The 14,282-nt window shown below is 42.6% G+C and overlaps 2 protein-coding genes, 1 long non-coding RNA gene and 1 other non-coding gene across 5 annotated transcripts; 3 read left to right on the top strand and 1 right to left on the bottom strand.

Annotated features, from left to right (window-relative positions):
* Nucleotides 1-61: 61 nt before the first annotated feature.
* Nucleotides 62-8,755, top strand: LOC118301351 (cytotoxic and regulatory T-cell molecule). Of its 2 annotated transcripts, XM_035626778.2 has the most exons (11): nt 62-1,429; nt 1,771-1,907; nt 3,000-3,140; nt 3,282-3,434; nt 3,606-3,725; nt 4,190-4,345; nt 4,844-5,125; nt 6,957-7,025; nt 7,119-7,268; nt 7,544-7,645; nt 8,422-8,755. In XM_035626778.2, the coding sequence occupies exons 2-11, from the start codon at nt 1,862-1,864 to the stop codon at nt 8,586-8,588; spliced, it is 1,386 nt and encodes a 461-aa protein (XP_035482671.2). In that variant the 5' UTR covers nt 62-1,429; nt 1,771-1,861; the 3' UTR covers nt 8,589-8,755. The 2 variants fall into 2 exon arrangements, with proteins under 2 accessions (XP_035482671.2, XP_035482673.2); XM_035626780.2 differs by having other exon boundaries at nt 376-1,907; nt 7,559-7,645.
* LOC118301357 lies at nt 6,780-10,328 on the bottom strand. The gene is made up of 3 exons (XR_004790293.1): nt 9,881-10,328; nt 7,137-7,257; nt 6,780-6,971 (listed from the first exon to the last, which is right to left on the bottom strand). It is a non-coding gene; the product is annotated as an uncharacterized LOC118301357 (long non-coding RNA).
* Nucleotides 9,394-14,175, top strand: LOC118301350 (heat shock cognate 70 kDa protein). The gene is made up of 9 exons (XM_035626777.2): nt 9,394-9,547; nt 10,960-11,169; nt 11,567-11,772; nt 11,854-12,006; nt 12,102-12,657; nt 12,817-13,019; nt 13,181-13,379; nt 13,468-13,700; nt 13,776-14,175. Exons 2-9 carry the CDS (start codon nt 10,965-10,967, stop codon nt 13,974-13,976), a joined length of 1,956 nt encoding a protein of 651 aa, XP_035482670.2. The 5' UTR covers nt 9,394-9,547; nt 10,960-10,964; the 3' UTR covers nt 13,977-14,175.
* LOC118301666 lies at nt 11,400-11,492 on the top strand. The gene has a single exon (XR_004790356.1). It is a non-coding gene; the product is annotated as a small nucleolar RNA SNORD14 (small nucleolar RNA).
* Nucleotides 14,176-14,282: the final 107 nt, after the last annotated feature.

Here is a 14,282-nt window from a genome sequence, read left to right as displayed (position 1 = left end):
ATTCCCATGGATTTCCTCAAAATGAGGTTTACGTTTAGGAGTAGAGTTAACACTTCCAGAGAGCAAACTGTTTCCTTAATAAATTCATAACAGTTGAATACGTGGCGGCTTCACATTTAACAGTTTTGCAACACTTAAGTAAACTGTATGAGCATCAACATCAGACAAACTAAAACAGCAATTATTCATAATGTCACAAAATCATATTTACCATATCCTGTTGTAGATCACATCCCATAGTGTACTGGAGGTGACAACATACAAAAGATGTCACACGCTGTTCTACAAATTAATTTTGAAGGGGCATACTAATTTGGGTGATTTTTCCTTCCACTGCCAAATATACTAATGTTTGAATTTTTTTTTTACAGTGCTCTGGTGAAAAGTGGTTGTGTCTTTAATGAGTCTCGGTAACTCGGTGACTGCAGCTGCTCAGTGCTGCTGCACTATCATCATCATATTGCAGTCTCTTTTATACAATAAAACAATCATGCTGTTTGATTTAATGTCAAAACACAGAATTTTTATAAACTCTGGAATCTTCTATGAGATATGTATTTAGCAGAAAGGTTTAACAGCTGCATGGGTTGTATGACAGCACCACCGTACAGGAATGGACGTTGTTTTCAAGGTTAACATCCATTAGCCAATCCAAAAGAATAACTTCATTCACACGGATCAACGAGGAAGAAATGATAGAGCCTGATGTTGTTTCCCAATTGAAAATAACAGACGTCAAGGACGCAACAAATACCACGTGTATAAAAATATACAGTTTTGTGTTTGTTTGAGTGTTGAGGTCGATATTTAATAGTCATTAAAACACTCAACATAATTGTTTAACTAAGTGAACAGACGCTTGCGGTTGTGTCTATTATGTATAATTATAATATATCCATTAAGCAAAGTTCTGATCTTCACGTATGCATCAGGCCCTTGTGCTGACGGGCCTCTTTTCTCAAAGTGTAACAAGACTCACAGCAATGCTAGCGTTTCTGTGAAGCTTTCCAAAGTTTGCGCAAATCCATCTCGTAGATGTTGCCGAGTTATTTCAGTGAATGGTGTAAAATGAATCATCGATGGAGAGTCAGCGGGATATATCCTCACGCATGCGTGTCATGTACTCACTGGGTGTGTGTGAATGCATATACTGTCTTACGTTGCCACGGCTCACATTGTGAGGATTTACAGTTGATGCTTTTTTGAGTATGAGGGCTGGTACTTTCCTTTACAGCTTTCTGTGTGATAAAGACTTTCCAGCCCCCCGCAGGAAGGTTTCACTAAGTCGACCACAGATCTGTACACAGCCATTTACCGCAGTGATGTGGAGGCCCACCCCAAGTCCCCCAGTCTGAAGTTCAAGCTGGGTCAAACCCAACTGTGACCAACATACTAACCAACTACGCCATCTGGACAACTTCAGCAACTGGTATTTTTCTAAAAGCTCCCTGAACAATGTGAACAGAAGTCCCCCAGGTCTTCTGACCAATGACTGTGTGTTGTCCATAAGTGTTGTCTTTTAGTTAAATCCAGCACCCTAGAAGTATTCTGAACATTTAGCATTCGCTATCTCACAAAAACTGTTCATTCAAGAATTTTATTGAATATTATTCTTCCTTCAATGAGGTAATTGTTGGTTGGTGTAAGAACATCATTCCGTTGAGGATGAGCTCACAAGGCATGAATCTTGAACCGTTACCCTTTTACTTTCACCGTGGTGCTGGTGGTATCATATGAGAATCCCTAAATAAAAGTGTGTGGAAACCACAGGGCTGTGATGTCACGGAAGGTCCCTCGGCAGAGTACAAGTTCGTCGAGTGATGAGGAAGCGCCACAGTGTGATTGTGAGTGAGCGACTGCGATGGAAGTGAAGCTGCTGCTCGCCGTCTCCACGCTCCTCGTACATGGTGAGTCCTTTACTGGCATCGTTTTTATACGAAAGGCAGATCATTCTGAAATGAAGCAACAAACTGAATCTGATCATTGAACTCTGCAGACGAACCTGCTGCATGTGATGACTTTACTTATGAATTCTTTGTATATGACAGTTACAGAGGTTATTTAAGTCACTCTTGTCTGAGCTTGTGCTTTTTGAGACGATAGATTTTTGTAGGTTTCATGTGAGTCATTACAACTCTTGTTGTACTATTTTTATACACATTTGTATCATATTTTAGTTTAAATACATACTGTATATGACCTCCCTTTTGTGTGATATCAATATTTTACAGTGCATATATTATTTCATGAGGACTAAAATAATAATAATAGGCTTTTAAAAGAAAAAAAGTCTTGAGAAAAAACTATTATGTATTTATTTACTTATTTACATATTTCCATACATTTGTTCCAATGTTCAGTTAAATGAATGTCACACTAACCCACACGTGAGAAAAGTCTTGATGCCCGGGCGGCTGGTGTCAACATGCCCCCACAAATGTGTTTTCCAAACAGCTCGTCATAGGAAAGGAAAGTCTTCTAAAGCCCATGTGAACGACCCACTGCAGATTTTCGTACTTTGTCTTACCTCCAAAGCACTGACCACATAATTTCCTGTCACAACAGAACATGCATCAGATCAAGGGGGCCGCTCGTTTTTGCAACTGGGGGCGGGGGGATGCAGTGAAGAACTTTTTTTTATTTTACCCTTTCACTCTCCACTCACACACACACACACACACACAAAGTTGCGGGCCGTGGTGCGGAGGAATAGATGAGTCAAAGCTTGGTTTAGAATTTGGACACCTCTGTGTGTGAGGGAGGAACGCACACACACACACACACACACACACACACACACACACACACACACACACACTTTCCCTTTTACCTAATTTCAGTCAATTCCTATTCCTTTTTTTGTTCGTATTTTAATTCCAATAGTCGTCGGTTCACCATTTATCAAATGTTACGTGTCAAACTGTGGTGTGGAGATGATTCTCTGCTCCCAGTGTGAATGTTTCCAAAAGACGTCAGTGTTCCTATTTATTTGATTGCAGCTTCACTTGCACTGTGTCAGCGTGTGACCGTGAAGAAAGGTCAGACGCTCCACCTAAGCTGCCCCATCACGAACGCTCACAAGACCAATGTGGAGTGGAAGAACCCGAAGGGAAACATTATGTTCTTCAATCGCAATAGAGGTCAGGACATGTCTGACATATATGCTTCATTCCTAACAACGCATGTACAGTATTAACAGAGATCTTAATTAGCTGGTGTTTGGGTCCAGTAAACTTTGCATGAAAAATGTCAAACACTTTTTTTCTTTGACTCGTCTCCAGCTTTGAAGGATAAGCGCTACAGAATCGACAGACTGTCTGCCTCAGAATTCTCCATCAGTGTTTCCAATGTCACCTTCAAAGATGGAGGCAACTATACATGTACTCACTATGACCACCACACAACAGAGAGGAAAGTGGAGGTGACGGTGTTAGGTGAGTGTGTGTCATGTTGCAATCACGGATCATATTATTATTATTATTATTATTATGATTTAATAACGTGTCCACCGGAGCCTCAACCTTGAGCCGCCGCCACTATGACATTGTCAGACGAATTTCATAACACTGTGATATCATCAGCTCTGGTGTCGATTCTTTTAAAAGGCCATCCTATGATGAAAGTAGTAGAGCACGAGGGGAAGCTTGTCATAAAATGCACGGCTGAGGGGAACCACCATCCTCCACAGATCTCCTGGCAAATGGATCGTGGGCCGGAAGTTCTGGGTGAGTTGGCGACTCAATAAATTGATCGACTCACATTGCAATATGTTTGACATGTAAGCATGGCTGTTTTAGAGAGGTCAAATGAGCAACGTGACCCTCTGATACATACTTCACTTCATCCAATAGTTCAGAACATAGCATAAAGCAGTGGCAACTAAAAGAGCAGGTACATTTCAACACCCAGCTCTTCATACTGGTCACTGCACTGTTGTAGGTGTATCAAAAGTAGACAACCACAGACACCGTCACTGCCACAGTAACGGTAGTCAGTTCCCACGTTTAGTGGGTTGGCAGGTTGGTTTCAAGCCATGATAAACTATCCATACATTCATTTTTTTAATTTCCTTCAATGACATAGCTCACTTAGGCCACTAGATTAAAAGGTCTCAGCAATGTCGTATGAGGAAGGGTCTTGGTCCGAGGCCTGGCTCCCCTGCTTAACGACATCTGTCCCCCCTCTGCAGCCCATGCCCAAGTCAGTCATGAAGACAGAAAATATGTCTCCATGGCCATGTTACACGTTCACCCAGTGGAGAAGAGGGTGACTGTGAAATGCCTTGTTCGCCACCCGGCCCTGCTCTCACCGCCCCTGATGAACTTTGTCAAAATTGGACCAGACTGTGAGTACAAACTGACACGCACCCTGCTCCTATTTTCAATCGGACTCAACTTTAGAGAAGCAGATAGGATCCAGAGAATCTCTTTTCCAATATTCACCACCCAACAAAAAAGGAATAACATTGAACTAAAACTTGTTTACTTGAAATCACTTCTGCATACTGCATAAAGGGAGATATTGAGGAACAATGAAGGCGTAGTGTGTCATGACACACAGGGGAAAGCACTGGAGAGGTTTTTCTTCTCCATGACACTGTCCAGACCACCAGACGTTGAAAGTTGACTGACCAAAAAACAATACATTAGAAACAGATTATGTAATTTCCTCTTTCTGCATATTGTAAAGTGTTTGGTTTCCTGTAATCTGAGTCAAACTGGGGAAAAACAGATGGTGCACTCAAAATGTTTTGTCTACATGGATCTTCTCTTTGATTCCCCATTAAATGAATGCTGAAGTTTCTGCTCATTAACAATGTCAACCCCCTTGTTTTCTGTGACAGATAGAAAATTCCGCCACACAACCACGAGTGGGAGGCTTGAAACAGCTCAGCCTGCAGGGTCAGCGGGGTCAGCCAGGGTGCCAAGAACAACAACCAGCGGGTCCAGACACGGGACAACAACAACAACAGCAGTGTACCCTACAGCCACAGACACGAGTGGGCCTCCATCAGAGAGCCCTGCTAAGTTATCAGCTGTTCCCTCCGATCACCCGTCTTCCTCCAGTGAGCCAGCGACGGTCACAGCAGCCACCAGGGTCACAGGCTCACGTCTCAGCACGACTGGTGAGTGAAACCGTTTTCACTTGTGTGCGATTTTCATGGCGAAGTGACAAAATACTCCATGTCGGATGACGTGCAGAGATGTGAAGAGGAACACGAAAAGGAAACAGTAGTAAAGAGTTATTTCATCGTTATAAAGCAGAACAAATGTTGCATCAGATAAAACTGTAAATGATAACATGGATGACTGGTACGGATAAATGTATTGCTATCTGAATTTATTCACTATCTAAAAATGAAAGTAACCTCTACTCTGAGAGTAATGCAATGATGAAATGAACCATGAATGATTTTTGACATCATACTGCAGCCCTTAACCGTATTCACTCTTCTAAATGTAAATTATCACACACAAACGGACAGCTTGTGAGGTTTGGTTGCTGAACCCCCACTCTAGTTCTGTTTCCTGTGAAGGAAGTCTCACGGTGTCGTGTGTCACAAGTATTCATATATTCTGAGCATGGAACTGAGACTCGTTGTGGGTGAAGAGTGTTTCCGTGGTATCAAGTGTACAGAGAATCAGCAAAGATACAAACCCAGTTGGTCAAAGAGTGATTGCCTTTGGGTTCAGAGGTTACACAGAGACGTACTGTTTTCAGAAATAACTTTTGAATTGACTTGAATTAAATTGTTGAATTGAAATACTTTTTTGGAACTTTAAAAAAAATAGAAATAATAAATACAATATATATTAATGATATAAGGAATCAAAATAAATATATATATATATATAGGAGAAGCAACATGCTTATCCAGGCCTACTCCCATTCTATACATTAATACTTTTAATAATACTGATAATAATCTGTTTTTTTCTATATCATATCCAAGTGTAAAAAAAAGTAAGAGAGCGAAAAAAAAATCCAGATTACAACAAAATCCCCATTAGTTTGCTTTAAATTCAACTTCCTCATTCCTGTATCTCTCAAGAATAATTTCTTCGTACAGCTTTTTAAACTCTCTGATTTTTTTACTTTGTATGAATGGATATGCATACTTTTATGAGTGGTGTGCACGCAGCGCTGTTTCACATTAAGTTTTCCTCTTTAGTTATAACACCCCCTCTCTGACCATGAACATGTTTTGTATATTACCAGGTCGTAAATTATTTCTTGCTTTGTAAATGGTTTGTTCTGTCCTCAATTTGACCAGATACATGAATTTCAGTGCATGTGACTGTAAATTTTTTTTTGTTATATCCAACATTATTCACTCTTCTTATGGCCCTTTTTTGTAATACCCATAATAACTGTAGGGTGCTTCTGTAGGTGTTACCCCAAACCTCCACACAGTAATTGAGATACAGTAATCCAGGTGAAGAATATACAGTATACAGTGCCACATGATCCAGAACGTGTCTTGTTTTTCCCAGGACTGCATTACTCCTTGCCAACTTTGCTCGTACATATTTGATTTGTGGTTTTTCCAGCAGATTTTGTGGTCCAATATCACACCCGGAAATTTGTTTTCATATTCTTGTTCTATAACTTTCAGTTGCTTCAGGCAAAACCGAACCTACCTTTTTTTTTAAATCCACCTTTTGATATTTATTCATGATGTCAAATGTATTCATTCTTGGTAGAGCAACACAAACACTTCTGTATAATCAGGCTCAACTAACGCTGTCAGAAAAAAACACCACAACATATACACTGTATCATATCAAGTGTTCTGCATTGTAAGATTACATGTGAAGTCACACTTGACAACCGTCTGTCTAATGCCACCTAGTGGTCATTCTGAAGAAATACAGTGTGGTTGTTGACTTTTGCTGAAGCAGCTCGTTCAAGTCTGTGTGACTCACTGTTTCTTCCTTCTTCATAATTCCCCAAAGGCTGGAAATCTGCATCTGAGACAACAGAAGGAATTACATCCAACAACAGTACAGGCAGAAATAGAACAGGTAACTTCACACTAACTGCCTTGTCTTGCGCACAAGGTGAAAATGTGTAATAGACTTGAAACATGATTAAGGTTTCCTTCTGTCCATTTCCAGGGAGCAGTGATGACTCACGGATGCAGGCAGGAAGGGAAGGAAGGCCGTCGCTGCTCGTCTTCCTTGTAACGTGCTTGATCTTCTGTCTTCTGGTGGTGGTTCTTTTCTTTGCCATCAAGCTGAGGAGGGCACATGTCGCCTGGAAGCGAGGTGAGCAGATGATATTCCCAGTTTCGGCATGACATATTATCATCAACAGTATCAGCCTGCAGCTGCTATCAGTCTGATCTTTACACAGGGCTGGGCCAGAGATGTGTTAAGCAAATCCTTAGTCAGTTTTATTTCTGGACTCTGCTTCATATGTGTGTCTAGAAACATAACCTTAATCAAACATATAGACTCTCTCTTTGTGGGCATCTAATTATACCATGAAGTCATGTACATTCTTTTTAAAATGTATGTTGTTTTTTTAAAACAAATGACAGTTTTTATTGTTACAGAGAATGAGGACACTGATCAGTCAGAGGAGAGCAGTAAATCCAAATCAAGCCAGGAGGAGAGGAGCTCCAAAGAACAAGGGCGAAGAGGTACATTGATAATTCAGCACATATATGCTTTAAAAGCTCATAGGTCAGAATAAAGCGGAAATGCAGCGAGACACATTTGTGAAGGCAGAGACTCGAATACAACTGCAAAGATTTGAATTCCTTTGGCTCCCATGACAAACTTTTTGGATTAAAACATGGATCATTTGCAGAAACTATTTTTGCTATGTGCTGAAACGGAGTGTGATTGTTACTGATTGTAACTTTCAGCTTCGGGAATTGATTGAAGTTTATAAAACACGGCTAGGTGGGGAGTGTTTGCTCACTGATGGCAGCCATGGGAAAAGACACTTTTTTTGCTCTTGAAATAAAGGTTCCTTATGCCAACATGTATATATGAAGACGCTGGATAAAGGAAACCAATGCAGTAATTTACATATTTAAAACATTATGTATATTTAAATATATTAGAAACTGACACACAAACTGACACACACACACACACACACACACACACATAGACACACACCATGGACACTGTGGTGTCTTGAGGGAAAATGGCATCTGTAGTGTTATGATATTTAACAAGCAAGCACTTTAACCAGGCCTTCTTGATTTCGTTCCTGAACTAATTCATTCATCAAATCCCTTCTGTTAATTCACTGCTATAACACTACCACGCCAAATTGTGTCTCGTGCAGTTAAAGCAGTCTCTGGTGACAACACTCGTCTTTCCACAGTTGGTGTACAAACAGGGAACCTGTTCCTGCTCTCAGTCACTGACCGTGACATGTCCTCTCTCTCTCTCTCTTCCTCAGGGCTGTCTAACATGGCATTCACACAGTATGTCGCTGAGAAACCAACAGGGATCATGTCAAAAACAGGCCCTGTGTCGGCAACAGAGAGCGCAAACAAGGAGCATACTTCTCAACCTCAACCTCAAACACTGCAACAGTCTTCAGCCATCAAGGAGACAGAGCTATAAAAACTAAAATACAGAATAATATCCTCAGGATCACAATCACCCTTTTTTGTGTGTTTACGCAGAAAATAACGTGGTAACACATTGTTTATAATTGTAGTACTGTTCTGTACTGAATAAATACTGTAAAGTTTTTTTTTACGTGTACAAATAAATTATATTTTGCCAGAGCCTCCTTTGATTGGACATGTATGATGTTTAAGGGAAATATTAATGCTGTTTTGTTTTTTTACAAATTAGCTACAGTTTTTGTGTGGCGTCAGGTGGTGATATATCCCAAGTACCATCTTCATGAAATAACAGCGTACTCATGACGATTAAAGTACCCCGTAAGACAGTTTGTCTTTATTAGAATTATAATCACTACTTCCCACTCACCAGATGAATCATATAGAAACAGAAACCTATGAAATGTAGAGCATGGTGATGTGTTAGGCCAGAGGACTGGGTACATTTGTATGTGTGTGTGTGTGTGTGTGTGTGGGTGTGTGTGTGTGTGTGTTTGCGTGCACGCGCGTGTGTGCTTCCTTCATAGTCTGTACTTAAAGTCTATATACAGTTTCTCCCTTTCAATTCTAATAATTCCTAAATCAAATAATTAAACTTAAAGTGTCAATCGTGAATAGATCTGATGTATATAAAACCCACAGGATCGTTCTGCCTAGTTACAAGGTTGTCAAGCCATGCGGTCATTCAGAGCGATTACAAAACCCAAGAAAGTAAAACAGGAAATACGTAGGCGGAACCCGCAATAGCGTCATCCTTGTGGGATTGGCTGACCGTTGGACAAGACTGAAAGACGCGATCTGTGATTGGCTGCTTTGCCAGGCATATATAAAGTTCCGATAACCGTCCGTACTTCCCTTTCCTTCTCACACCGGCCAGGACCAGTCAGCCTCGCCGCGCCGCTGTCCATTCCACCCCAACACAACAGCTTAAAGCACCCGCGGGCCAACAATTCGGTAAGTACTCTCCGGATGAATCTTAAACAGCGTGAACTGTTCAGTGAAACTCACAATATCGTGTATCGCTTCACTGGCAATGTTCGCCCATCGACGCCGGTCATCAACCGACGCTATTTTCTGGCTGAAAATGGCCTGAATACATAAACGTTAACTACATAATCGAGAAACGGTGGTGAGGATTACGTTTCGTGTTCCCTTTTCAAGGGCTGTGATCAAGAGCACAACGCGTGTCCGTCAGCTAACGGTAATTAGCTTCTTAGCAGAGTGGGGGAGGGGGCGGCGTTCGAGAATGTTCTCGAACAACCAGCGTCAATGCAGCGAAAAACTCACCGCACTTCCGGTTCCGCTCGCAGAACAAAAGCATTCTTGTATCGATCTGAGGCCCAAGTTAAATTAATGTGTGAATTCTGCTTTGGTTTGTCTCGTACATCGTCAAGTGGATATCCGGTGATTGCTTTTATCTTTATAGCTTCCATTTTGAAATTGTCCTATTTCCGGTTTGAAAACTCTGCGTGATAGACTCGATGAGTCATTCTCACATGGTCGGATTTAGACGACACGCACTCTTTTATACAGTTATTGATATTAGATCCATAGGGTGACTTAGTCTCGTAGTCACTAGCTTGGTTAAAAAAGCTACATTGAACAAATGTTCAAGAATCCCTTTCAATTTGAGTTGAAATGGCTGAACCTTGTGGTGCCAGAGTCGTTTTTTGGTAAAATAAAGGCGTATTTTTAGAAGCTACACCATTTGAGGTCCGCCGCAGTATTTCAGTCTTAGTAGTGATGGCGTAGGGAAGGTTTGCGATCACACGCATATGGAAAGAAGGTTTATTACTCGGAAGCTTCTGGAATCAGAGCTCGATGAGGCCCCCTGCTGGTGAAAGTTGGGGATAGCACTGTCGCAAAACGTTCCACCACCGACCAACACTCGAATCTGGACGCAAACATTAGCCAATTAATAAAATTATAAATAGATACATTTTTTAAACTCTTTGACTTCCTACTAAGCAACATGAAAATATGATTAAAAAACAAAACCACAATGAAATTTTTTTGAAGTGAGCTCAATATCTGCTGCTCTTTATTATTCGTCACGTTACTCTGAACTCTTTTGTCCCAGGCAGGATTCTGTAGACTTATAATGCTGGTTTTCCAGTGATCTGATTGGTCAGTAAGTTGGATTTCTAACAGACTTTGATATCTTACCTGGAATTTCACAGGAGCTGGTTGGCTGCTGAGCAGAATTTAAAATGGTGATTAACCACAACGAGGGCTCGCCCTGTGTCGCACAGTTTTTAACCTTTGAGTCAGAGTTTACCGCAGTCACTTGGGTGTGTCAAACAGATTTCGGACTGCATAATCTTTCTACTGTTATCTATATTAACGTACTATTTTCCTTTTATTAGGCAACATGTCTAAGGGACCAGCTGTCGGCATTGATCTTGGGACCACCTACTCCTGCGTTGGTGTGTTCCAGCATGGAAAAGTTGAAATCATTGCCAATGACCAGGGCAACAGGACCACGCCCAGCTATGTGGCCTTCACAGACTCAGAGAGGCTGATTGGAGATGCGGCCAAGAATCAGGTTGCCATGAACCCCACCAACACAGTCTTTGGTAAGATTGAAGGGTTACAGTTGTACTATAGTGAGCTTGTGTCATTCTTGTCATTCAAACCTGCTGATATGCAGCAATGTGAATTTTCATCACAATATTGGGCAACACAACCATATTTATCATGATGTGACTGGCACCATAAACATGGACAGTCCATTAATTCCTATAGTGTCAAAACAAGAATGATACAAGTCTGACAACGGCAGATGATCTTACTCGAATCCTGTGAAACACTGTGATGACGATTTTCCTGCCATTCGTAGTTTCCACCAGAGGTCGAAAGACCAAAGATGGCCCAACTCCTTCCTTGGATGTCTGAGTGTTCTTCATACCAAAAGTAACATTGTTGCAGACGTGTCTGGATTTTTGAGCAAAACCAACTGTACACTTTTTACAGATGCCAAAAGACTGATTGGCCGCAGATTTGACGACGCGGTTGTGCAGTCGGACATGAAGCACTGGCCATTCAACGTCATCAACGACAGCACCCGCCCCAAAGTTCAAGTTGAATACAAGGGTGACTCCAAGTCCTTCTACCCAGAGGAGATCTCTTCCATGGTGCTGACGAAGATGAAGGAGATTGCTGAAGCCTACCTCGGAAAAGTAAGTGATACGGCATAGCCCTGAAAACACATGTCCTGTGATTTGAAATCATTCTAATTTTTGTATTTGTTTGTCCCTCAGACTGTCCACAATGCTGTAGTCACAGTGCCCGCCTACTTCAATGACTCCCAGCGCCAGGCCACCAAGGACGCTGGCACAATCTCTGGCCTCAACGTTCTACGTATCATCAACGAACCAACCGCTGCTGCTATTGCCTATGGTTTGGACAAGAAGGTGAATAACAAAACTACCGAAATTTAATTTTGTTAATTAACAAATTGATGACGTTTGACTTGTAGCTGTTTATAAAATGTTGCCCATAATTTCAGGTTGGGTCAGAGAGGAATGTCCTCATCTTTGATCTCGGTGGCGGCACCTTCGATGTATCCATCTTGACCATCGAGGATGGTATCTTTGAGGTCAAGTCCACTGCTGGAGACACTCATCTTGGTGGGGAAGACTTCGACAACCGCATGGTCAACCACTTCATCGCAGAGTTCAAGCGCAAGTTCAAGAAGGACATCAGCGACAACAAGAGAGCTGTCCGCCGTCTGCGCACCGCCTGTGAGAGGGCAAAGCGCACGCTGTCTTCCAGCACCCAGGCCAGCATTGAAATCGACTCTCTGTACGAAGGAGTCGACTTCTACACCTCCATCACCAGGGCTCGCTTTGAGGAGCTCAACGCTGACCTCTTCCGCGGCACCTTGGACCCAGTGGAGAAGTCTCTCCGTGATGCCAAGATGGACAAAGGGCTGATCCATGACATCGTGCTGGTCGGTGGCTCCACCCGTATCCCCAAGATCCAGAAACTGCTGCAGGACTTCTTCAATGGAAAGGAGCTCAACAAGAGCATCAACCCAGATGAAGCTGTGGCCTACGGAGCTGGTAAGTTTTTCAGTCAAATTATGGACAAAAGTTAATTCTTGACTGCTTGCACAGTGAGATCAGCATATTTGTAGTTGACAATTACAGCCACTCGTCACTCAACTTTCAAAGTTAAGATAATTGTGCGAAGGTTAATCCGCTGTTGGTTTTGTCTTACAGCTGTCCAGGCTGCCATCCTGTCTGGTGACAAGTCTGAGAATGTGCAGGACTTGCTTCTTCTGGATGTCACCCCTCTGTCCCTGGGTATTGAGACTGCTGGAGGTGTCATGACTGTCCTGATCAAACGTAACACCACCATTCCCACCAAGCAGACCCAGACCTTCACCACCTACTCCGACAACCAGCCCGGTGTGCTCATTCAGGTTAGCACAACATAGGATTCAACAATGCCGTTTATTCCTGTCACTCAGTTTCCACCAGAGGTCTCCCAGCGTCTCCGTGGTTGTCTGAGCAAATTATTACTTGTCAGAACTGTAGAGGAACGTGTCCCTATATCGTCAGCTAACCAGCACACTTCCAACAGGTCTATGAGGGTGAGCGTGCCATGACCAGGGACAACAACCTGCTGGGCAAGTTTGAACTGACGGGCATCCCTCCTGCTCCTCGTGGTGTTCCCCAGATCGAGGTGACGTTCGATATTGATGCCAATGGCATCATGAACGTCTCTGCTGTGGACAAGAGCACTGGAAAAGAGAACAAGATCACCATCACAAACGACAAGGGTATAATAAATGCTACTTAACACAAGCACAGCTGCAGTTTCCTCCCGACAACAGGTGATTAAATGTTAATGTTTCTATTTGATGCCAGGTCGTCTCAGCAAGGAGGACATTGAGCGCATGGTCAATGAAGCTGAGAAGTACAAGGTGGAGGATGACGTCCAGCGTGACAAGGTGTCGGCCAAGAACGCCCTGGAGTCGTATGCTTTCAACATGAAGTCGACTGTGGAGGACGAAAAGCTCGCTGGAAAGATCAGTGAAGAGGACAAGCAGAAGATCTTGGAGAAGTGCAACGAGGTCATCGGCTGGCTCGACAAGAACCAGGTAAATATTCTGCTCCTCTCTTCTGTCCTGGTGACGTGACGTGTGCCTGATTACTGACGTTTCCTTGTTCTGCAGACGGCTGAGAGGGATGAATATGAGCATCAACAGAAGGAGCTGGAGAAGGTGTGCAACCCCATCGTCACTAAGCTGTACCAAGGTGCCGGTGGCGTGCCAGGTGGGATGCCCGAGGGCATGCCCGGCGGCTTTGGTGGAGCCGGTGGTGCTCCCCCAAGTGGTGGTGGATCCTCCGGCCCCACCATTGAGGAGGTGGACTAAACATTCCATCGCCTTAGCTGAGATATGTTCTAAGAAAGTAACCCTCTTACAGCATAAGTTACATCAAGCGTAAGAGTGCAATTAAAAAAAAAAACAACAGGGTTCAGGGGTCACACGACTGGAACAGCTTGTAGTTGGCTCACATGTTGCATTTTGTATTCTGAGATGTCAAGACCTTGACAATAAACTTGTAACCCTCCGTTTGTCTATCTGTCCATGTTTTCTAATCTGAAATTTTTAAACTTACAGTTGTGTTAATTGACTCAACAGTGTAATTTAGTCGCTATAATGGCTGCGTTCCTATAG

The sequence above is a fragment of the Scophthalmus maximus genome, chromosome 2, assembly GCF_022379125.1.
Source record: "Scophthalmus maximus strain ysfricsl-2021 chromosome 2, ASM2237912v1, whole genome shotgun sequence".
Lineage (NCBI taxonomy): Eukaryota > Metazoa > Chordata > Actinopteri > Pleuronectiformes > Scophthalmidae > Scophthalmus > Scophthalmus maximus.
The sequence above is the reverse complement of the archived record's forward strand: the minus strand, read 5'-3'. Positions and strand labels throughout refer to the sequence as shown.

Excerpts from the sequence above, each read along its gene's own strand:
- LOC118301350 (XM_035626777.2), top strand. The coding sequence starts at position 10,965 with ATGTCTAAGGGACCAGCTGTCGGCATTGATCTTGGGACCACCTACTCC. Across the intron at positions 11,773-11,853 it reads CTGAAGCCTACCTCGGAAAA|ACTGTCCACAATGCTGTAGT; the intron begins GTAAGTGATACG and ends TTTGTCCCTCAG. Across the intron at positions 13,701-13,775 it reads GCTGGCTCGACAAGAACCAG|ACGGCTGAGAGGGATGAATA; the intron begins GTAAATATTCTG and ends CTTGTTCTGCAG.
- LOC118301351 (XM_035626778.2), top strand. The coding sequence starts at position 1,862 with ATGGAAGTGAAGCTGCTGCTCGCCGTCTCCACGCTCCTCGTACATG. Across the intron at positions 3,141-3,281 it reads GTTCTTCAATCGCAATAGAG|CTTTGAAGGATAAGCGCTAC; the intron begins GTCAGGACATGT and ends ACTCGTCTCCAG. Across the intron at positions 3,435-3,605 it reads AGTGGAGGTGACGGTGTTAG|GCCATCCTATGATGAAAGTA; the intron begins GTGAGTGTGTGT and ends TTCTTTTAAAAG.